Here is a 25,485-nt window from a genome sequence, read left to right on the forward strand (position 1 = left end):
TACAGTTGCAGAGAAAATGTGTGTGAGGGTTGAATTGGATTGGGGGAGCGGGTGGAGAAGGATGAAAGAGATGGTGGGCTGAAGTTTGGCAATAGAACACTTCAAACCCCCATTTCTTGCATGACTTTGTTTTCCAATTGTGTACCTTTGCTCTAATACCTTTTTTTTACTTGTTTAATCCCAGGTTGCTTGGCTTGTATGTGTGACTGTGATTCAAAACAATGTGTAAACATCTTCCCCATGGCAATTATCCAGAAATCTCTTAGAAAGAACAACAATGAAATCAAAAGCTGTAATGTTGACGTATGCACATATTTCAATACACGACACTTAGCAAACATTGCATTCTTGATGACTAGTCTTCATATTGGGGATTTCCATGTCTCCTGATTGATTTCCATGGAGACTTATGAACAGATGTTGAGTCCGATGAGCAATCACTAACTTACTCTTTATTATTGTATGTCTTTACCAAGCTGATATATTGGAAATCATGAAGCTGCAGGTTTATACAGGACTGTCCAGAATACAAGAAAGACACTGCATAGTTATTCCATAACTCAGACCTAGTTATTCCTTAACTTTGTGCCTATTTTTTGTAAACCAGATCCTGTAGTTCCTTGTTTCTACTATGCCAGAATTGTTGGATTTTAGTCCTAATATAAAATAATATATTTTGAGGCATTAAAAAATATAGCTTTCAAATTTCAGTTCAATTAAACACTATCAGAGGCTAACATTTTGGCTGTAAAAGCATTTTTTATTGAAATAATATTGTGTTAATGTGTAATGTGAGGGTATCCACTGGTAGCAAAAACAGGAAGGCAGATTACTATCTAAATGGCGTCGTTGGGAAAAGGCGAAGTACAACGGGATCTGGGGGTCCTTGTACATCAGTCCATGAAAGTAAGCATGCAGGTACAGCAGGCAGTGAAGAAAATGAATGGCATGTTGTCCTTTATAACAAGAAGAATCGAATATAGCAGCAAAGAGGTCCTTCTGCAGTTGTACAAAGCCCTACCGAGACCACACCTGGAGTATTGTGTGCAGTTTTGGTCCCCTAATTGGAGGAAGGACATTCTTGCTATTGAGGGAGTGCAGCGTAGGTTTACAAGGTTAATTACTGGGATGGCAGAACTGTCATATGCTGAGAGAAAGGAGCAGCTGGGCTTATACACTCTGGAGTTTAGAAGGATGAGAGGATATCTCATTGAAACATATAAGATTGTTATGGGTTTGGACACGCTAGAGGCAGGAAACATGTTCCCGATGCTGGGGGAGTCCAGAACCAGGGGACACTGTTTAAGAATAAGGAGTAAGTCATTTAGAACGGAGACGAGGAAACACTTTTTCTCACAGAGAGTGGTGTGTCTGTGGAATTCTCTGCCTCATAGTGCGGTGGAGGCGGGTTCTCTGGATACTTTCAAGAGAGAGCTAGATAGGGCTCTTAAAAATAGCAGAGTCAGGGGATATGGGGAGAAGGCAGGAACGGGGTACTGATTGGGGATGATCAGCCATGAAAACATTGAATGGCGGTGCTGGCTCGAAGGGCCAAATGGCCTACACCTGCACCTATTGTCTATTGTCTATTGTGAATCTGGCAAAAATAATTTTTAATACTGTGCTAAATGGTAATGTTGGCAATTTCAGCTGTACCACTAACATTGTGTCTTCCGGAACACCAAAGAAATTCATTTCTTGGATAAAATCGCTGTCAGAAGTTCAGAAACTGAATATCCTTTTGCAGGTAGACTTTATTCACTTTTCGTAAGCTTCTTACAAAAGCATACTTGGCAGCAGTGCTACTAGCTTCGCAGCTGCAGATGGTTTGAAAATGTAGGTCGAGGTGTGGGTTATCCTGCAGAAGAGAAAACCAACAGGGCATTCGTTATAGAAGCTTTCAAAGCTTCATCTTTAGTACAGGTAATAGTGATCTCACATCTCACCAATCATTAGGTACGAATCTATTCTTGACATGTAGACAATGGCCACAAATTGCAATGGTACTAATATGATTCAATGCTCCATGCATTTTTCCATGGCATCCCAACGCCGGAGTTTAGATCATCTCGGCGAGAGGGCTTGATCATCGGATCATCAGCAATGGCAATTGCGGAGGGTTCAAGGCCCCGACCCCGAAAGGAAGATGACTGAACTTTATTGCCTTCCATCACAGTGACGAATGTTGATTCCACTATGGTGGATATTTATGTTAAATTTTATTTTATTTGTGTATTGGGTTCTTTTCACTTAGTATGGCTGTATGGTAACTCAAATATCACTTTACCTCAATTGGTGCATGTGACAATAAATGTGAACTTGAACTGGAACATTGTAACATTAAGTAAAAGTCATTCTAGTATATATCTTTAAACTTAGGCCTCCAATCTGAGAAGCAACATTCCACCATGACCCCTGGCTTCATTCCATGAAGCCAATTTTCTATCCATTCAGCTATCTCTCCTTGGATCCCATACAATATAAACTTCCATACGGAACCTTGTCAAATGCCTTGCTGAAATCCATATATATGTCTACAGCTCTGCCTTCATCAATTTTTTTGGTCTCATCTTCAAAAATTCAATCAGATATGTGTGACATGACCGACCGCGCCTTTGCGGTTGCAGCCCCTAGACTGTGGAAGAGCATCCCCTTTCCCATCAGAACCTCCCCCCCCATCGACTCTTTTAAGTCAAGACTAAAGACTTATCTATACTCCCAAGCCTTTCCAGACATCCTCTGAGTGAGGGCTACATGTATATATGTATGTAGTTTGTTTTGTGGTGCTATTCTTATAACAAATGTAAAGCACTTTGGCCAACGAGAGTTGTTTTTTAAAAGTGCTATGTAAATAAATGTGACTTGACTTGACTTGACATACAAAACAATCTTGACTATCCCTAACCAGCCCTTGTCCATCTAAATGCATGAGGACTTGAGGAACTATGTCTCTCCACAGACAATGAAATAGGGGTGCATGCCCTTTTATGTCTTCCCATGACAACATTTAGATCCAACTTCTTATCTGTCATATCTGTCTTTAGTTCTCCCTCCTCTTTATTTCAGCACATGGGTCCCAGCAAAAAGCAACATTTATTTCCAATCTTTAAAAACCTTTGAAAACATTGCATCTGAAATACAGCAGAATATCAACTTGTTCGCCCAGATCTTGTCATCATTTCATGGAATGAAATGTAAATCTACGATCTACAGATTAAAAATTCACCACACCCAAAGCAAAGATAGCATGCATTAACGATTCACTGATCTTTGGAGTTGAATACTCACTTAGTTGCATCAGCATAAATAAAGTACATGACGGACTAACATTCTTTTGATCCATGGCATTTGGTAAACATATTGCATTTGTGGTGTTTAGTCTGCATTCTAGGGGTTTTCCTTGTCTCGTTTGGTTTGATGCGACGGTTGAGGCGCGACGGTCCCGCGAGAGTCACGCGTGCCATCATGCGCCATCTGGAGCACGTGACGTCATTTGAAGATGGACACAAAATGCAGGAGTAACTCAGCAGGACTGGCAGCATCTCTGGAGAGAAGCAATGGATGATGTTTCTTCTTCAGTCTGAAAGAAAGGACTTGACCCAAAATGTCATCCATTCCTTCTCTCCAGAGATGCTGTCGGTCCCGCTGAGTTACTCCTGCATTTTGTGTCTATCTTCAATTTTCTTGGCCCCGCTCTGGGAGTAGAAATGGGGGTGGACCGGATCCGCAATGGCCGTGAGCCCCAGGCTGAGTTCGATGATCGTTTGCCTGTTTCTGCTGACGTTGGAGGTGAGACGTTGCGTCGCGCCAGGGTCTTGGGCCTGTCCCACTTTGGCCGTCAGTTATGCGACAGGCCGTTGGCGTACGAAGATTTAGTGCAGGACGAAGTCCACACTCCTCCACGCCACTCCACACCACTCCATGCGTCCGTCCCGCGCTACCCACATGCTATCCACACGCTACCCACACGCTACCCCCACGCTAGCAGGTCGCGTAAATGGCGCGCGAAAGACAGCCAAGTGGGACAGGTCCTTTATTAACAGGAGTTGATTCCTTTGAGTAGTTAACCACATGCACCTTTCGTTTTATGCGTGTTCAATTTATGCATTTTAAAATAACGCCCTTGATCCTTTAATTAGTAAGGTTTGATTTGCACGTTTGTATTTTTGGAATAACGCACTCAGATTCACTACTGGCAGCATAGGTTTAATTTACGCATTTTTAAATTACGAGCTGTTTTTCAAGCACATACCCCACATGTAAAAAGGTGAGGTGCTGTTACTCATTATTGTCAAAGTATGTATCTACCAAGCTGATATATGGCAAATAATGTGGCTCTAGATTTAGCAAGAACAATGCCTGGATTGTTGGATTTTAATTCCAATATGAAAGTATATATTTTGAGGCTTTAAAATAATATATCTTTCTGCTTTCAGTTCATTTAAAGACTATCAATGGCTCACATTTTGACTGTAAGAAGCATGTTTTATTGAAATAATATTTTGTTAATCTAGCAAAATAATTTTTAATACTGTGCTAAATGGTAATGTTGGAGATTTCAGCCATAGAATATATACAACACCTCCCTACAAAGAACCCAGAAGGCAGATGCAGTTGAAGGCTTGTAAGCACAGTTGTATCACCAACAGTGTGTCCTCCGGTACACCAAAGAAATTCATTTCTTGGATAAAATCGCTGTCAAAGTTCAGAAACTGAATATCCTTTTGCAGGTAGACTTTATTCACTTTTCGTAAGCTTCTTACAAAAGCGTACTTGGCAGCAGTGCTACTAGCTTCCCAGCTGCAGACGGTTTGAAAATGTAGGTCGAGGTGTGGGTTATCCTGCAGAAGAAAAAACCAACAGGGCATTCGTTATAGAAGCTTTCAAATCTTTATCTTTAGTACAGGTAATAGTGATCTCACATCTCACCAATCATTAGGTACGAATCTAATCTTGACATGTAGACAATGGTCACAAATTGCAATGGTATTAATATGATTCAATGCTCACATTGTAACATTATGTACAAGTCCATCTAGTTTCCATCTTTAAATTTAGGCATCCAGTCTGAGAAGCAGCATTCCGCCATCACCCTCGGCTTCCTTCCATGAAGCCAATTTTCTAACCATTCAGCTATCTCTCCTTGGATCCCATACAATCTAACCTTCCAGAGCAGCCTACCATGTGGAACCTTGTCAAATGCCTTGCTGAAATCTATATATATGTCTACAGTTCTGCCCTCATCACATTTTTTGTCTCATCTTCAAAAAACTCAATCAGATTTATGAACCATGACCTCCCACGTACAAAACAATCTTGACTATCATTAACTACCTCTTGCATGAGGACATAGGAAGTATTTATCTCCACATCCGATGATATAGGGGTGCAGGCCCTTTTATGTCTTCCCATGAGAACATTTAGATCCTAGCTTCTTATTTGTCGTTGGTTTCCCTCCTCTCTATTTCAGCACATGGATCCCAGCAAAAAGCAATATTTATTTCCAATCTTTAAAAACCTTTGAAAAGAACTATCAACTAGCAAGAACTATGCCAAGATTGTTGGATTTTAATTCCAATATGAAAGGATATATTTTGGAGCTTTAAAAGAATACTACACACAGACACACAGACACACACAAACACATACACACACTCACAGACACAGACAGACACACTCACAGACAAACTCACAAACACGTACACACACTCACACAGGCACTCACACACACAGACCGACACACACACACTCACACAAACACACACACACCATACATATGGCAGTAAACCTTTTTGAATACTCAAACGACTGAGCGCGGCGTCTCCACCATGGACCTTCCGCAGTCAGCAACACTTCGGCACGACTCTGCACTCACCGGAAATGATGCAATCAGCATGACCTGTCCGCTAAGCGGAAATCACGAAATGAGCGGGACTTATTCAGTAAACACGGTGAGGCCTGATAAAGCGTTTATTCCTTTCAGGCACAGTTGCAATAGCCACACAGTTGCAATAGCCACACATTTCAATAGACACACAGTTGCAAAAGGCACAGTTGCAAAAGGCACAGTTGCAAAAGGCACACATTTCAAATAGCCACGCATTTACAAATAGCCAGCATTTACAAATAGCCACGCATTTACAAATAGCCACGCATTTACAAATAGCCAGCATTTTCAAATAGCCAGCATTTTCAAATAGCCACACACACACCATACATATGGCAGTAAACCTTTTTGAATACGGAGAACCCGACCTTTTCTCTGTCGGGTCTGCGTTGTCGTTGGAGCCTAGCACTACGGAGCGGCCTCCAACCGGAACGACCTGGGGCTCCAGTCGCGGAGCTGTGGACTTACTTACCATCGCGGAGCTGGCCGAGTTCGGAGCAGGAGGAGCGGTGGTGGCGCGCTGCTGCAGCCCGACCCTGGAGATTCGGAGGCTCCAACCGCAGGTCTGGTGGACAGTGACACCGGGAGCCCGTGGGTCCCTGCTGGGAGACCGCTTTTCGGGGTTTCCGCAACGGCGACTTCTCCCGCCCGAGTTGCGGGGTTGAGGATGACCTGGAATGGGGCCTTACATTGCCTGGCGCGGCTATAAATGGCCGCGGGACTTGCTAGCACACGCCGGGGGCTCCAACACCAAGACCCGGAGCAGGGCCTTGCATCACCCGGCTTTATAATTGCCGTGGCACATATTTACCATCGCCCGCCGGGGGCTTTGTCTCTGACATCGGGAGGAGCATGAGGAGTGCAGGGGAGAGATAAGACTTTGCCTTCCATCACAGTGAGGAGGAGATTCACTGTGATGGATGTTTGTGTTGTGTCTTGGTTCTTCTTCTTGTGTGTATGACTGTAGAAACCAAATTTCGTTTGAACCTCTGGGTTCAAATGACAACAAATAAATTGTATATTGTATATTTCCAATAGCCGTACAGTTTAAAGGCACCGTTTAAAGGCACCACTTAAAGGCACCATTTAAAGGCACCGTTTAAAGGCACTGTTTAAAGGCACCGTTTAAAGGCGCCGTTTAAAGGCGCCGTTTAAAGGCGCCGTTTAAAGGCACCGTTTAAAGGCACCGGCACCGTTTAAAGGCACCGTTAAAGGCACCGTTAAAGGCACCGTTTAAAGACACAGTTGAAAGGCACAATTAAAAGGCACAGTTAAAAGGCACATAAAAACATTATTCCTTCCGAGCACAGTTCCAAATAAACCACATAAAACCACATAAAACCACACTCACAATTTAGTAGACATGTGTTCAGTGTTCAGTTGATTTACAGTTCAGACTGAGATTCATGGCCTCTCCCTCCCCCATCTTGCAGCGATGGAGGCACATCCACACTTCTGGGTTTAAAGTCTCTCCCCCCTCCCATCTGAAGGGGCGTGGCCTTCATGGCATGATTGACAGGAGAGAGAATCTCAACATTTTTTAAACATTAATAAGTTTTATTTTTCATCGATGTGAAAAATCCTATGCACCTGATGAGCGGAGGGGGACGCTGAGTAAGATGGCCAAAAATCACAGCCGCAAATGGCATCGATTTTTCTAAAATCAATATACAAACAGGAAGTGGCATACTAGTTCCCAGTATGCGGGAACTCCTCGCGACCATGAAGGAGACTCACTCTTGCACTCACCTAAAACGTCGCCTAAGTGGGACAGGCCCTTTAGCTTTCTATAATGCACTATACATACAAACACATACATAGGGTCAGCATCAGGCTTTGGATGAAATTCACTTGCACAGCACACACATACTTTATACTATTTGGGAGGGCTTTCAGGCTTTTATACTTTGATATGCTTTGAGTAGACATTTTTTAGACATGAAGGGTCCAAGAAAAGATATGAGGTATTGCCAGGACTTGATTGGTCAAGCAATAGGGAGAGGTTAGGCAGGCTAGGACTTGATCCCTTAGAGTACAGGAGAATGAGAGATGATTTAATAAAGGGTGTATACGAATATGAGGGAACAGATAGGGTTGATGCACAGAGCCTTTTACCCAGAGTTGTGGAATCAAGAATCAGAGGACATAGGGTTAAGGTGAGAAGGGAAAGATTTAATAGAAACCTGAGAGGCAACCTTTTCACACAGAGGATGTTGGGTATATGGAATGAGCTGCCAGATGGAATAGTTAAGGCAGATACTATAATATAGATAGAAGAAACATAGAAACTTAGACAAATAGGTGCAGGAGTTGGTCCTGGCAAGGCAAGGCAGCGCCTTTACCACCTCAGGCAATTGAGGAAATTCAGAGTGTCTCCGAGGATCCTCCAGTGCTTCTACGCAGCGGCGGTGGAAAGCATCTTGTCCGGGAACATTACCATCTGGTTCGGGAATTGCTCTGCCAAGGACAAGAAGGCTCTGCAGAGAGTAGTGCGTTCGGCCGAACGCACTATGGGAACTTCACTCACCCCCCTGCAGGAACTATACAACAGGAGGTGCAACTCCAGAGCAAACAAAATCATGAGAGACCTCTTCCACCCCTGCAACGGACTGTTCCAGCCGCTACGGTCAGGCAAACGCCTCCGTTGCCATGCAGTGAGAACGGAGAGGTTGAGAAGGAGTTTCTTCCCAGAGGCAATTCGGACTGTAAACGCCTTTCTCACCAGGGACTAACTGTACAGAACGTTTTTCCTTCTATTATTTATTATGTAAAATAATATGTGTGTTATGATTGTGTTTATAATTTGTTTGGTTGTTTTGTTGTTCCGCGAGCATTGCCACTTTCATTTCACTGCACATCTCGTATGTGTATGTGACAAATAAACTTGACTTGACTTGACTTGACTTGACATTCGGCCCTCTGAGCCAGCACCACCATTCAATATGATCATGGCTGATCATCTAAAATCAGCACTCCGTTCCTTCTTTTTCCTCATATCCCTTGATTCCTTTAGCATGAAGAGCTAAATCTAACATTAAATCTAAGTGTAACATCTAAGATAGGTACATGGATAGGAAATATTTAGAGGGATATGGACAAAATGCAGGTCAGACAGGTGTGGACGTGGCATCTTGATTGGCATGGGCAAGTTGGGCCAAAGGGCCTGTTTCCATTCTGTGTGACTATGATTATCAAATATAAATCATAAAGTACATAAACAGGCCCTTCAGCCCAACTCATCCATGCTGACCATGTTTTATAATTGAACCACTCCTTTTTGCCTGGGTTTGACCCATATCGCTCTAAACCTTTCCTATCCACGTAACTGGCTAAATGTATTTTAAACATTACCATTGTACCTGCCTCTACAGCTTCCCCTGGCAGATCACTGCATATATGCACCAACCCCACAAAAAGTCCCAATCTATTTTATATAGCCACTACTCATCCAAAATCCTCAAGTCCTGGTACGATCCTGGTGAATGTTTGCTGCATCCTTTCCAGCTCAATGATATCCTTCCTGCAGCAGAGTGAGCAGATCTGCACATAATTCTCCAACCATAGTCTCACCAACGTGTTGTATAGCTATAACATGACATCCCAAACACTGTACTCAAAACAATTGTCAATACACTCATATTTCGCTTGGGTAGTTTACACCCCAGTGGTATGAACATTGACATCTCTAATTTCAGGTAGTCCATGCTTTCTCCTTCCTTCCCCTCCCCTTCCCAGTTCTCCTACAGCCTACTGTCTCTGCCTCTTCGGGAAGTGGCGGCGCTGTGAAACGGCTGCGGCTCGCCTGCAGTCTGTCTGTTTTTACTTTTTTGTGTTGTTTTTTTATTGTCTTGTTCAGTTAAACTTTTGGTTATTAGGTTGTGTTGGGGGGGGGGGGGGGGGGGGGGGGGGGGGGGTGAAACAGGGCTTTCTATCTCTCCCTTCGGGGGAATGCGACTTTCTTATTGAATCCCCCTTCTCTTCCCCCGTCTGAGCTGAGGCCTAATGGCGGAGCTGGCGGCCTCCAACCTGCGACCGACCTTGAGGATCCGGAGGTAGAGCCAGCCAGGACTTACCAACGCGAGGCTGGCCGTCTTCGAGCTGCGGCGGCATTCGGGCAGCGGCTCGACGGCGCTCCAGTGAGGGTGGACGGCGCGGGGCTGAGACACTCCAGTGAGGGCGGCCCGGCTCCCAGCTGGAAGGCGGTCCCGTGTGGGCGGCCCGGCTCCCGGCTGGAAGGCGCTCCTGTGTGGATGGCCCAGTGCGGCGCTGAGACGCTCCCGTGTGGGCGACCCGGCTCCCGGCTCCCGGCTGGAAGGCGCTCCCGTTTGGGCAGCCCGGTGCGGGGCTGAGTCGCTCCAGTGGGGGCGGCCCGATGCGGGGCGGAGACGGTGCTCCGGTGGCTGAGGCGGCGTTCTCGTGGCGGCGTCCTGAATCCGGGGCTCGGCCGCGGGCCAGTGGATGACATCGTCGGGAGCTCGCGGGTCACAGGTTGATGCCTGTTTTCCGGAGCTCCCGTGGCAACAACTGCGTCCGCTGGACTGGAGGGCGGCAGCTTCGACCACCTCCGGGCCGCGGAGCTTGAACCGCAGGACTGACTTACCATCGCCCGGTGGGGTATCAACTCAGCGCAGAGGGAGAAGAGGAGGGAAGAGACAGCAACCCAAAGACTTTTGCCTCCATCACAGTGAGGAGGTGCTTGGTGAACTCACTGTGGTGGATGTTAATTTGTGTTTATTGTGTGTTGTTTATTATTACATGTATGGCTGCAGGCAACGACATTTCGTTCAGACCGAAAGGTCTGAATGACAAATAAAGGATTCAATTCAATTCAATTCAATTCATCATCTCCCCACCCACCCCACCCCACCCCGACATCAGTTTGAAGAAGTGTCTCGACCCGAAACGTTGCCTATTCTTTTGCTCCATAGATGCTGCCTCACCCGCTGAGTTTCTCCAGCTTTTTTGTCTACCTTCACTTTTTCCAGCATTCTTTCTTAAACAATACACTTACCTATTTTTGCACAATTCTTAATGAGGGATGTATTTAGGTATGGCAATACTCTACTAGACCATTTGTACGAAAAGAATTTCACTGTGCGTTTGCACTTCACACAAGTGACAATAAAAGCACAATTGAAGACAAGCTTGACAAAACCCCTCTTCACAACCCTGTCTATCCGTGTGACTGCTTTCAGGAATCTGCATATCTATACCCTTAGGACTCCTTGCTCTACAACACACTCCAGGGCCCTACCATTTATGTGTTCATCATGACTTTCACAAAGATTGCTTGGGTTGTTGATAAGGAATTCATGAGGCACATCATAACTGCACCAGGACACCACTGACCATTCGGAAGTTGGAGGCAGGAGACCATAAATTGAAGCAACTACGAATTTGCTTTCAGAAGAAGGGTCTTGATCTAAAAGGTCAAGACCTTCCCTCCACAGATGCTGCCTGACCACAGATTTACACCAGTAGGTTGTTTTTTGCTCTAGAATTTGCGTTGAATCACTAATCTCAGCTGCCTTTTTCTCATCTAACTGCGGGCTGTGTAGCTGCTGCCAAAAGAAAAACAACTTTAGGAAATGTTAAAGTACAATGGGCCAAGCCAGTGACTTCCTGGTTTTGCAACACACATGCTGAGCCAAGGTCACATTAACCCTGTTTTTCAGCTGAAATACACTGGATGTTTTCAAGGGAAGGTTAGATTTAGCTCTTAGGGCTAAAGGAATCAAAGGAGATGGGGAAGAAGCAGGAACGAGGTAGTGATTTTAGATGATCACCCAAGATCATATTGAATGCCAATGCTGGCTCAAAGGACTGAATGGCCTACTCCTGCACATATTTTTCTATGTTTCTGTTTCTATGAGACATGGGAGATTGCAGATGATGAAACAAATTGCTGTAGAAACTCAGCAGGTTAAATACCAAGCATGGAGGTGAAGGAATCGTCGATGTTTTGGGTTGAAAGGTTTACTAGAATGCTGCCTGGATGAGTATTATCTCTGTAAGGAAAGGTTGGAGAAACTTGGGTTGTTTTTCTTTGAGGCGTCGAAGAATTGAGGGGTGCTCTGGTGGAAGTGTATACAATTATGAGAGGCATAGGTAGGGTTAACAGTCAGAATCGTTCTCCCATGTGGAAATGTCACAGACTAGAAAGCATAGTTTTAGGATGAGAGGGGCAAGCATACAGAGAATTGTGAGTGCCAGGAATGCGCAGTCTGGGTGGTGGTGGAGGTAATTACAATAGTGGTGTTTAAGAGGCACATGGATACGCAGGAAATGGATGGATATGGATCATGTGCAAGCAGGGGTGATTAGTTTAACTTCAAGATTCAAGATTCAAGAGGGTTTATTGTCATTATACAGTACACAGTGCAATGAGATAGCATTTCCCTAGAAACTCGGTGCTACATAGAACACTATTGGACAGCATGCTACATATATACATATACTACGCTATACACATGGTGCAAAACCCTCCTTACTAAAGTGCAACAAAGTAAATAGAAAATGTACAGGACAGTAGACAACAGTGCAACCAAGTGCACTTGGTATCATGTTTGGCACGGACATGATGGGCCAAAGGGCCTGTTCCTGTGCTGTGCTGTTCTATGTTCTAACCCTGCATCAGAATTGAACCCTAATCCATCATGTAGAAAGTTCACAACGGAGCCAATCGAAATGAAGAGTGGAGAGATGGAGTATTTAGTTTGGTATAGAGATATAGTGCGGAAACAGGCCCTTCTGCCCACCAAGTCTGTGCTATCCCCATACACTAGGGATAATTTATAGTCTTTACTGAAGCTAATTAAACCAGAAACCTGCATGTATTTGGAGTGTGGGAGGGAACTGGAGCACCCGGGGAAAGTGCACGTGGTCACTGAGAGAACGTACAAACTCCCATCAGATACCAGCCCTAGTCAGGATTGAATCTGGGCCTCTAGCAGCAACTCTACCACTGCGCTACCATGCTGCCCCGAGGATGATGGGCAGTTCCCCTAATTCCACCTGTTATGTTATCCAGTCTTACCCATTCCCACTCACCACTTGATACCATCTTCTCTTGGTGTAAAGATGGAAAGAACACAGATGATCCAACAGCTAAGACATGAATGGATTCTTCAGTTCATCCATCAATGGCCAGAATTAGCCCCATATATGGCTCATATTCATTGATCAATATACTGTAGATATATTCTGTTGCATAAATATGCCACCTTATAGACACAAGCTAGTAGAAGCAAGTATATTCTTTAAATTCAACATATTTACTGACTTAGAAAAAAAAAGTGGTTGTAAGCTTTTCCAATTTAAGGCACACAATGAGTTATCAGATTGATACATGTTTAAAGTAGAATTCAAAATTAGATAAAGATGACATTCAATGGTTGAGACAGGAGATTCTGCGAATGCAAACATGACTTCAGGATGGTGTGTTGCCTCCCCGTTATCATGTATGTCAATGATTTGGATGTGAATATACAAAGCATGATTAGTAAGTTGTTCAAGAAGGAACTGCAGATGCTGGAAAATCGAAGGTAGACAAAAATGCTGGACAAACTCAATGGGTGCAGCAGCATCCATGGAGCAAAGGAAATAGGCAACGTTTCGGGCTGAAACCCTTCTTCAGACATGAATATACGTGAACATACAGTTTGCAGAATACACTAAATGGCTGATATTTTAGCAAAGATTGTTCCAAGGATTATAATGGGATAATGGCCATTTGGGCAAGTGGGCTGGGGAATGGTCAAAGAGATTAATTAATATAAGTGCGTGGTGTTGCATTTTGGGTAGTCAAACCAGGACAGTGAATGGTAGGGCCCTGGGGGGTATGGTAAAGCAGAGGGGATGAGGGGTACAAATGCAGAGTTCCCTGAAAGCAGCATCACATGTAGATAAGGTGGTGAAGATGTTTTTTGGCATGCTGGCCTTCATCAGTCAGGGATTTGAGTATTGAAATTGGGGAGTTTACTACAGTTGTACAAGACATTGAGAGGCTGCAACTCGTTTTGGTCACCCTGCTGTATAAAATATATTATTAAGCTGGAAAGAGTGCAGAGAATATTTGCAAGGATGTTACTAGGACATGAGGACCTGAGCTATGGGGAGGTTCGGCAGGCTAGGATTTTATTCCTTGGAGCACAGAAGACATGGACAATCTTATAGAAGTGTATAAGAACATGAGGGAAATAAAATGAATGCACAGAATCTTTTTTCCAATGGGAATCAAGAACTAGAGGATAAAGGTTTAAGGTGATAGGGGAGAAATTTAATCGGGACCTGAAGGGCAAATTTTTCACATAGTATATGGTGAGTATATGGAACGAGCAGGTGCAATAACAACATTTAAAAGGCATTTGGACTAGCTTAGTTGGGGCATCTTGGTTGGCATGACAGCTTGAACTGAACGGCCTGTTTGATTCTATGACTCTATGAGGAGGAAAATGTGAGTGGTTATTTCAGAAATGGAAGCAGGAAGCAATGATCTGATGCGGATTAGTCCAGACACAAGCAGAATAGGCTGAATGACTGTCTTCCACACTTGCATACACATTATTTTACAGCATTAATATAGTTTAGTTTAGAGATGCAACGCGGAAACAGGCCCTTCAGCCCATTGAGTCCACGCTGACGAGCGATCCACATACACTATCACTATCCCACACACTAGAGAAAACTTAAGGGCCTGTCCCACTTGGGCGTCATTTGCGTGTCACGCAGATGGCGCACGAAGATTTTGTACGTTCCAAAATCCTGTGGCGCCGCACGCGACCGTGCGTTACTGCCTACGTCACCATGCACCATGCGCGCATTACGTGCAATGACGCACAAATGACACCCAAGTGGGACAGGCCCTTTACGAATTGACCAAAGCCAATTAACCTACAAACTTGTACGTCCTTGAAATGTGGGAGGAATTGGGAGCACCCAGAGAAAACACACATGGTCACAGGGAGAACATACAAACTCACTACAGCCAGCACCAGTAGTCATGATCAAGCCTGGGTCTCTGGCGCTGAAAGGCAGCAACTCTACCGCTGCACCACCGTGCCACCCCGTGGATTTTGATGATATTGTGAATATTGGTGATTTAGGTGATTTACTTTCCTCCAGCTATTTCCTTCTCTTGCCTTGCTGTGTGAAAGCTGTTTTCTGAAATTGTGACTTGAGCCACTGATGCCTGCTGCTTATCTTTTAAAAATGTAAGAACTTTTGCAGTAGGAGCGGGCCTTGTGTACACTGGGGACATGTTGTGGCTCATGAAAGATTGTATTTTGTTAGAGAATGGAAATAAATTATCTTCAGAATGCAGTAACAAAATTCCAATCTGGATTGAAATCAATTTACTGAAACATATGTCCTGCTAAAAAGCTCTGATTAAAACAGGCCTTTTTTGATGGATGACGATGACTGATTGTATAGGCATTGGGCCAAATGACAGCAGAGTTCAAAGTTTTAGTCCAGATTATGTGTTGCTCCTATATACCCTCTTTACAAAGGGTGGGAAATAAAATCAGTGGTATCTCCAATCTTGATTTTATTTTGTGCTGCAGAGTGTGTTATATTGCAGTGCTTCTTAAACTGGTGAATGGTTCACCCAAGGGCGAATGGAAATTATTTTGGGGTGAATTAAATTAGAGGGGTGAGTGAAGGGTGAATTACTTAATTTATTCAGATAATGTGGGTGTTATGTGGTGATTGGAGAGGGGTGGGTGGGAAAGGGCCCAGTCTTTACAGACTGGAGTCAGGCTTTATGTAGGTGTGAAGTGTTGGTTGGGGAGATGGGGAGGGGGTACCAGGGTTAAGTTTCTGTTTATCGAACATGCAGTAGAATTCATTCAGCTCATATAGACTCAAATTTGCTGATTTTTTTTTTGCTTGCAAATTAAGCCACTACATGTCTATTGAAGTACCTAAAGAAACCAGCTCTAGAGGAAGAGTGTACAGAAGGAAGTAGTTCATTTCTGAAAGAAAGTGAAATGAACAGGACTCAACAGGACAGGAGACCGGGGACCGGACCAGAGCTTCAGCAGTGGTGCAGCACTGGATTCACAACGGAGCGGGCGATGCCTTACCTGGTATCGCCGTTTGAAGCTCCGGAGTGTCGGGCCTGCAGCATCAACATCGCGGAGCTGTGGTTTACGGAGCTCCCAGTGTGCGCGACGCTGACTTCAACGACGCGGAGTCCTGGGATCCCTTTGCCGAAGGGCCGCCAGCGTGAATCTCCGCCCAGCTCGGCCTGTGGACTTCGGGAGCCGCAGACTCCGGTAGGAAGTGGCTGATTCGGAGGTCCAAGCCGCTGAGGTTGTCCTCCCGTTCCGACGTCGGAGTTCCATCACCCCAGCGAGCGGGCCGCCCGTAGCGGCGACTGCGGAGGGCTCAGGAGGCCCCGACCACGGGTGAACATCAAGAACATCAGAGGAAGAGGACTGATTTTGGGCCTTCCCTCACAGTGGGAAACTTTGATTATGCTGTGAGGGGATGTTTTATGTTGGAGTCTATCGTGTGTTGTGTTCTTTTTTTTATTTGTATGGCTGTATGGTGACCACACATTTCACAGCACTGGTGCACGTGACAAATAAATGTATCTTGTATCTTGTGAAGGGTGACAAGGAAATTATGAATAACAAATATAAAATGCAGTTACGTATGTTACAGATGATACGGGCCAGGAAAAACTTAATCTCAAGAGGAAACACCAGGACAAAAATACCCTATCCTCAAATCTCAAGAAAAGAAAAATATATCGAGTATGGCTTTTTCCTTCCCAAAGATGAACTAACTAATCCTACTCCCTCAGGTCAGTGCATGTTTTGCAGTGTAAAATATAGCAACCATGCCTGGCTCCTTCAAAATTACAGAATCATTTAAGAACAAAGCATAGCAATGATCAAAACAAGTCCATACAGTTTTTCAAAAACACTTGTGCGTATTTGTGGAAGCAGAAGAATTTCTTCCAGTCGATGGAAAAGAATGACACTGCGATTAAAAAAATCTATTTTCTTGCCTCTCTTCAAATAGCACATGTGCTCATGAAAGAAAAAAAGCCATACACAGAGGCTGAGAAAGTTGTCAAACCGTGTTTGAAAATCGTTGCCAATCTACTTCATGGTGGAAAGCAAGCAGTGGATAAGGTAGTGCAAATTTATTTATCCAATGACACAATGAAACTTTGATCTACTATGATTGCTGAATATCTGAAGCATCAGCTGATGGTGAAACTGTTGGAAGCACCATTGTTTGCTCTGCAGTTTGATGAAACTACGGACATTAAACACGATGCACAATTCATTTGGTGAATTTATAGAAAATTATATATTAGTTGGATACTAATATATTAAATCACATACTCCATGATTTTTTTTAGCTAGTTTTCCAAGAAAAAAACTGCAGCAATCAAAGCCCGGAAGAGGCTGGATGGGGCTGGAGCCCAGTTGGAATGTTTTTTCAGCCAACACCAGTAGTAATTCAATTTTTTTTTCACTTCTAATTTTCTTTACATATTTTTAGGATGTTCAAAAAGTTGAATAAAATAAACATTTAAGAAATTAGTTAATTTATTTTTTTTGCCCATGTGACAAAATAAATTATATATAAAATTATACACAAGGGAGAATAGGACGAACATTATCAAAAAAACATAAGAAAATGTAGTCGAGGGTGAACAACATTTTGTGATAAAGACGCAAGGGTGAATGACACTCAAATAATTTAAGAAGCACTGTTATATTCGATTCTGATGCAAACCATTCTGATCTACCTAATACATTTCTTCCAAATTCCATTTTCTATGGAAATTCTCTTCCCTGTTCAAGCATCCAACTGATGCTCAAACTTCACACTTAAGCTCTGCTTATTCTGCTGGGGTAAAATGGGTTATAAGAAGTCAGCTATGGGAGTAAAAATGAGGCAATGTTTTAAATAGATTGATCATGTTATAGCATTTGTTTTCCACAATCATGACATTTACATTTGAACAAAATATATTCAGTTGGTTTCCTCTGAGATTCAATGTTCAGGAATTACGGATCATAGGTTTGTAAGACATCGGAGCAAAATTAGGCCATTCGCCCCATCGAGTCAGCTATGCCATTCATAGCTGCTCCATTTTTCCTCCTCAACTTGATTCTCCTGCCTACTCCCTGTAACCATAAATGTTTCCTTGCTCAACTTAAACCTATGTCTTCTGATTCTCGGTCATTGTGCAGCTGCAGTATTAAAAATGCTTTGGAATCGAATATAGAGAAATTAGTTCAAAGGTTTCTGCTGTGTCAGTATAATTTTAAAAGAGCACAATACTGTGAGACCTTAAGTGACAGAAATGTTCTGCCTGCTCTCTCAGCTGGTGTTTAATAGACAATAGACAATAGGTGCAGGAGTAGGCCATTCAGCCCTTCGAGACAACACCGCCATTCAATGTGATCATAGCTGATCAACCCCAATCAGTACCCCGTTCCTGCCTTCTCCCCATATCCCCTGACTCCGCTCTCTTTAAGTGCCCTATTTAGCTCTCTCTTGAAAGTATCCAGCAAACCGGCCTCCACCGCCTTCTGAGGCAGAGAATTCCACAGACTCACAACTCTCTGTGTGAAGAATTGTTTCCTCATCTCCGTTCTAAATAGCTTACTCCTTATTCTTAAACTGTGGCCCCTGGTTCAGGACTCCCCCAACATCGGGAAAATGTTTCCAGCCTCTAGCCTGTTCAAACTATAAATAATCTTATATGTTTCAATAAGATCCGCTCTCATCCTTCTAAACTCAAGAGTGTACAAGCCCAGCCACTCCATTCTCTCAGCATAAGACAGTCCCGCCATCCTGCGAATTAACCTTGTAAACCTACGCTGCACTCCCTCAAAAGCAAGAATGTCCTTCCTCAAATTAGGTGACCAGAACTGCACAGAATACTCCAGGTGTGGTCTCACTAGGGCCCTATACAACTGCAGAAAGATCTATTTGCTCCTATACTCGACTCCTCTTGTTATAAAGGGCAACATGCCATTCACTTTCTTCACTGCCTGCTGTACCTGCATGCTTAGTTTCATTGAATGATGAAAAAGGACCCCCAGATTCCATTGTACTTCGCCTTTTCCCAACTTGAGGCCATTTAGATAATAATCTGCCTTCCTGTTTTTGCTACCAAAGTGAATAACCTCATATGTATCCACATTAAACTACATCTGCCAAGCATCTGCCCACTCACCCAACCTGGCCAAGTCACCCTGGGCAGTCATAGCATCCTCCTCACAGTTCACACCGCCACCCAGCTTGGTGTCATCTGCAAATTTGCTAATGTTATTGCAGAGAAGCTTTCCTCAGTAAATTAGCCAATATTTATTTCTCACTCATCAACATAAAAACTAATTTTAGTTCATTTTGCTCATTCTGTTTATTATATGTTCCGTCAGACAGAAGATACAGAAGTTTGAAAGCATGCACCACCAGTCTCAGGAACATTTTCTTCTTCTTTGTTAATAGGCTTCTGAACACTTCTTCCATAAATTAGGGTACTAATAATCCTCTCCCCAATTGCTGACATTGGACTTTGTCTCTAGAATTGAAGTGCTACAAGCAGAGAAATATATTCTGCATTCTGTATCTTTCCCTTTCCTCGACCTATTGTATTTGAGTTTGGCTTGATTGTATTTATGCAGAGTATGATTTGATTTGATTGGATAGCATTCAAACTAAATCTTTTCACTGTATTTCGGTACACAACTATAAATCAAAATCTAAACCTAAACATCTCCTCCCATCCCCCTTTTCCCCCTTCCTCCACCCTAGTCGTTTAACCAGTTCCATAGTTCACCGCAATATATCTCTCTCTAGACCGCACCAACAATTGGCTTACCAAGGCACCACCCAGCCTGAAGTAATTTACTGCCAGCCCGGATTTGTCCTGGTCTTTTCTTGCCTCCAGCAGTTCTTCCATCCCCCACCCCCTCCTTTCTGTCTGAAGAAGGGTTCCGACCAGAATTATCACCTATCCTTTTTCTCCAGAGATGCTGCCTGACCCGTTGAGTTACTCCAGCACTCTAGGACTATCTTTGGTATAAACCAACATCTGCAATTCTTTGTTTCTATAAAATTGTACCTCGCCATGTAAACAAACTGACTGTTGCATATGCTCATGTACAACACGTCATAAGCATTGCAGTTTAATGAATTTTGGAACATACTGGGTTATAAAAGGCTCAATGTATAAAGCACATATTTTTCTAAATAAACGAGAGCAGATTAACTTTGCAGTGATTTTTTGTTTGAGCCTGCTATGCAGATTTGCTTCTGAACCAGTAACACTAGCTTCATTGTGGTAAAATTCTGTTATCCAAGCTCTAAATGTTTCCTGTGGTCAAGAAAACCATTATGTAAAAGAAAGTATTGACCGGAACTTGAGACTGCAAGTTTTTTTTCACATCTGATGTCCACTTAGAATTCCTTCCCACTCACTGGAACATAATTGCATCTTCTCCCTTTATAGTTGATATTCCCTCATTCAAATTGGCATTGACAAACATCAATATTAAAGGCAATAGCTGTATCAATCAGCCTCGCTGTACTGGAGTAGACATTATGACTGTGGTTAACTTTTATTATAATTGCAAATCAATTTAATAAAACCCTTTCAAAAGATATTAAAACATTGACTGGCTGAAATCCATTTGATGTGATGGTTGCTACAATTAGGTGCCATCTATTTGCTGCTAGAGGCATTGTACTTACATTCAGTCAAACTGCCACATGTACTGACATGAAGTGACATGAAGAATATTTTCATTTGATTTTCATTTTGTGTAAAATTGTAAACCTATTCTGGGAAGAGGTGCACAATTTGCCAACATTATTTTCCAATGTTGCTACCTGGATTTCACTGCATCTTAACAATATATTGAGAGTAAAAATCAACAAGCAAAGAGAGAAAATACTGGAAACTCTCCGCAGGTGAGATGGCCTGTGTTGTAGAGACGGAGTAACAGTCAACATAATCTCTTTGAGTTTTATGAACATGGAGGTGTTTCTTCTCCGAGAGGACCATATATCCATGGAGACAGAGTCATAGAATTATAGTCGTACAGCATGGAAACAGCCCCTCCGGCCCAACTCATCCATGCCAACAAAATACCCCATCTGTTAGTCCCATTTGCCCATATTTGGCCCATATCTCCCTAAACCTTTTCTTTCCATGTACCCGTCCAAATGTCTTTTATATGCTTAGTACCTGGCTCAACTACCTCCTCTGGCATCTCGTTCCATATACCCACTACTCACGGTGTGAAAAGGTTGCCCCTCTGATTCCTACTAAATCATTCTCTTCTCACCCCACCTTACCTTTATCACAGGGAGCTATGGAGTTCATATGATTGAATGCGTTCACAATTTCAGGTCAACAGGGGATTGGGACAACAAGCAGGAGCAGATGGCAAAATTGGATCAGCCATGATCGACTTGAATGGAAAAGTTGCTGGAAGAATATAGGAAGCACCATATGGTACACTCACAGAATTGTAAAGCACAGAAACAGGGACTTTGGTCCTATACCAACAATCAGGCACTAATCCCATTTTTATTCTTCCCACATTCCTATCAAATACTCCCATACTCTATTGCTCACGATACATTTGGGAGATTTACAAGGGCTAAATAACTTACATCTTTGAGCCGTAGAAGGAAACTGTAGCTTCTAGAGGAAGTAAACATGGACATAAGAAGAACATGCAAACTACACACAGATAAGTCCAGAGGTCAGGATTAAACATGCGTCACTGGAGGTACAAGACAGCAGATCAGCAACCAGCACCACCTTGGTGCCCCTACCCTTATTACCATTTCTGATGTTCTTCTGTGGGGTGAACTAGGTTATTATTAATTGTAAAACTGGCCTCCAACAATTATTTTAAAATTAATTATACCTCTCATGCCTTAGCATATTGCACACATTTTATAGCACGGGAAAAAGTCGTTGAGCCTAAAAGATCCCAGTAAGTTGTTTATGCCCTTAAGCCTTCTCTCTTCCTTTTTCATCTAACTCCACCATAGCCTTTAATTATGTTCTCTGTTTTATGTTTGTCTAGCATTCTCTTAAATTCATCCATACTATACACTTTAATCACTCCATGTGGCCACATGCTAACCACCATTGCAATAAAGAGGTTTGGCCTGAATTCCTGACTGGATTTTTTTCATGACTACTTTATACTTATGGCCTTCTTGTTGGGCTTGGCCACAAGTGGACACATTTCACCCATATCTGTACTACCAAAATGATTAATGATTTTAAAGATCATTAAGAGATTACCACAGATCATTCTCCATTCCCACACGTGTGGAATAGATGAGGGGGAAATGTGTAATTTCAGTGCAGCATTTTTATATACAGTATTCAGAGAAATAGGCCCTTCTGCACACCATGTCAATGCGCACCATCAAGTACTCATTCCATTTACCCGGCTTGGTCCGTAGCCTTCCATGCCTCAGCATTTCAAGTGCTCATCCAGATACCTTTAGAAATGCAAACATATTGCTTGAAACAGCTTCAGATAAAAAGGTAATCATCAAAAGAAACTAAGAACAAGGAGTGGATATATTTATTAGTTCAAAGGATTTGGTTGTAATTAATATTTACTGACCATCCTTAAGTCAAGAGTTGAGAGTCAAGAGTCAAGAGTGTTTTATTGTCATATGTCCCAGATAGAACAATGACATTTTTACTTGCTGCAGCACAACAGAATATGTAAACATAGTACACTGTAAACAATAGACAATAGACATAAGGTGCAGGAGTAGGCCATTCGGCCCTTCGAGTCAGCACCGCCATTCAATGTGATCATGGCTGATCATCCACAATCAGTACCCCATTCCTGCCTTTTCACCATATCCCCTGACTCCGCTAACTTTAAGAGCCCTATTCAACTCTCTCTGAAAGCATCCAGAGAACCGCCCTCTGAGGCAGAGAATTCCACACACTCACAACTCTCTGTGAGAAAAGGTGTTTCCTCGTCTCCGTTCTAAATGGCTTACCCCTTATTCTTAAACTATATGAACTACTTTATTTAATGATTTTCTGCTGTGCTGCTGGCAACATGTCAGTGTCCATGTAAAGAGGGGGCAGTTGAAGGACAACCTCATGGGGACAAATGTAGATTCATATCTCAGGCAGACTGGGAAAGGATGGTGGACTTCCTTCAAGGAAATCAGTGAACTCATTTTTTTTGTGATGTTCCAGTTGTTTTATGGTTAATGTTACAGACACTGTTTTTAAACAAAAATCCAGATTAATTTAATGAATTTTCAATTTCAATTCCTAACCCTCCATGCAGGGATTCACCCACATGTCCCTGGATCAACAGTATGGACTTAACTTCAATTAACTCGTTGGCCACGGTATCGAACGATGATGGGAAACAAGAGCAGGTACTTCCAATTGCAGTTTCCTTCACTTCCTACTCTCCTCTCTGGGGATATCTGGCAAAGCTGAGAGCCTGACAAAATGACAGCCGTGGATTTAGTTTAATATAGAAATACAATGTAGAAACAGGCCCTTCAGCCCACAAAGTCCACACCGACCATCGATCCTCCATACCTTGGTTCTATGTTATCCCACTTTCGCATCCTACACACAAGGGGTAAGTTATAGAAACTGATTAACCTACAAACCAGCATGTCTTTGGAATGGGAGAGGAAACCAAGAGTCTCTAGGGAAAACGCATGCGGTCACAGGGAGAATATACACAAACAGACAGCATCCAAGGTCAGGATTGAACCTGTCTCTGGTGCAATGAGGCAGCAGGCCTACTGATGCACTACTGTGCCACGTGATCCCCTTATCCTTCCACTTGGTAGGAATTGCAAGTTTTGGAGGCACAATCAAGGAAGCTTTGGTAAGCTATGGCAGTCGCAATCCACTACAACCATTGTGTATCATTGATGAAATATGTGAATGTTTAGGATAGTGGATGAGATGCCAAACATATCTAATGCCTTGCCATGCACTGTTCTGAGGTATGGTATGACCTGCCTAGATACCATGCAAAACAACATTTTTCACTGTATTTCGGTGCGCATGACAATAATAAAGCTATATCTATATCAATACGATTTGGGGGTGAGTGCATAGTTCAAAGGGCGGAAGTAGGGTTAATGTGTTTTAACAATTGATTGATAGGGTGAGAAAGGTCATGGCGCCACGGCCATTGATAGCAAGAAGGAAGGAAAGATTTGCTTCGAGAAGAAATGGGAGCCACCGAGGATCACACTTTGCCCATGACCCATACCCACTTTGCATTTGCGGTTTTGTGCTTGTGCAAAACCTGCTAATCCATCTGTTCATTGCACAATACACAAAACAGATTTAGTTTAGTTTAGTTTAGAGATACAGATTGTGGCACTGTGACTGTTCCTGAATGGTTACCAGCTATCACTAAGCCATTATGCCGGTGGCTTGGGTAAAGAGTGGCTTGGGGGCCAGAATTATCACAGTGAACAGTCGCTCATAGCTTGCTTTATGAATCGAATTACAATGCAGAACTCGAGAGATATCTTTGAGTTTTCCTCTGTCAACTGTTTCTCGTAAAAAAAAACAAATGCACTACAAAACTGATTATCACTTCCATTAAAATGTCACTTAAATGTAATACAAATGTATAACATTTCTTGTGCAATATTGAAAATGGTTAGCATTGTTTAGCTATGAATTAGGCCAGTGATATAACTTAATAGGATGTAGAGACTGCTGCACAATTCTATGACCTCTCCATGGCCTCCACAAACTCACAATTGGTAATTATTTATTTTCATAGGCAAGCATTCAGGTTCCTCTCTAAACCACATTAAGCAAAGTGTAGGAAGGTACTGCAGATACTGGTTTAAACTGAAGATAGACATAAAAATCTGGAGTAACTTATTGGGACAAGCAGTATCTCCGGAGTGAAGGAATGTCAAGTCAAGTCAAGTCAAGATTATTCATCACATACACATTCGAGATGTGCAGTGAAATGAAAAGTGGCAATGCTCGCGGACTTTGTGCAAAAAGACAAACAAAGAAACAGCCAAACAAACTACAAACAGAATCACATATTCTTTTAAATACTGTGGGCGGAAGGGAAAAGGTTCGGTAAAGTTAGTCCCTGGTGAGATAGGAGTTTACAGTCCGAATGGCCTCTGCGAAGAAACTCCTTCTCAACCTCTCCGTCTCACAGCATGGCAACGGAGGAGTTTGCCTGACTGTAGCAGCTGGAACAGTCCGTTGCAGGGGTGGAAGGGGTCTCCCATGATTTTATTGGCTCTGGAGTTGCACCTCCTGATGTATAGTTCCTGCAGCGGGGCGAGTGAAGTTCCCATAGTGCATTCGGCCGAATGCACTACTCTCTGCAGAGCCTTCTTGTCCTGGGCAGAGCAATTCCCAGGGTGATGTTTCGGGTCAAGACCCTTCTTCGGACTAGTCATGGGAATAGGAAACAAGAGATATAGATGATGATGTAGAGAGATAAAGAAAAATGAATGAAATATATGCAAAAAAGTAATGATGATAAAGGAAACTGGCCATTATTAGTTGTTTGTTGGGTGAAAATGAGAAGCTGGTGCAACTTGGGTGG

At 43.0% G+C, this 25,485-nt stretch overlaps 1 protein-coding gene across 1 annotated transcript in view; it reads right to left on the reverse strand.

The window, feature by feature from the left end:
• Positions 1–1,329: 1,329 nt before the first annotated feature.
• LOC129701487 (exocyst complex component 1-like) overlaps positions 1,330–25,485 on the reverse strand; it is a 29,582-nt gene continuing 5,426 nt past the window's right edge. The window contains exon 3 of the mRNA XM_055642699.1: positions 1,330–4,841. Within this exon, the coding sequence (XP_055498674.1) occupies positions 4,587–4,841 (255 nt within the window). The 3' untranslated portion in view covers positions 1,330–4,586. The remainder of the gene's footprint in view (positions 4,842–25,485) is intronic.

Source organism: Leucoraja erinacea, chromosome 11, assembly GCF_028641065.1.
Source record: "Leucoraja erinacea ecotype New England chromosome 11, Leri_hhj_1, whole genome shotgun sequence".
NCBI classification, from domain to species: Eukaryota; Metazoa; Chordata; class Chondrichthyes; order Rajiformes; family Rajidae; genus Leucoraja; species Leucoraja erinaceus.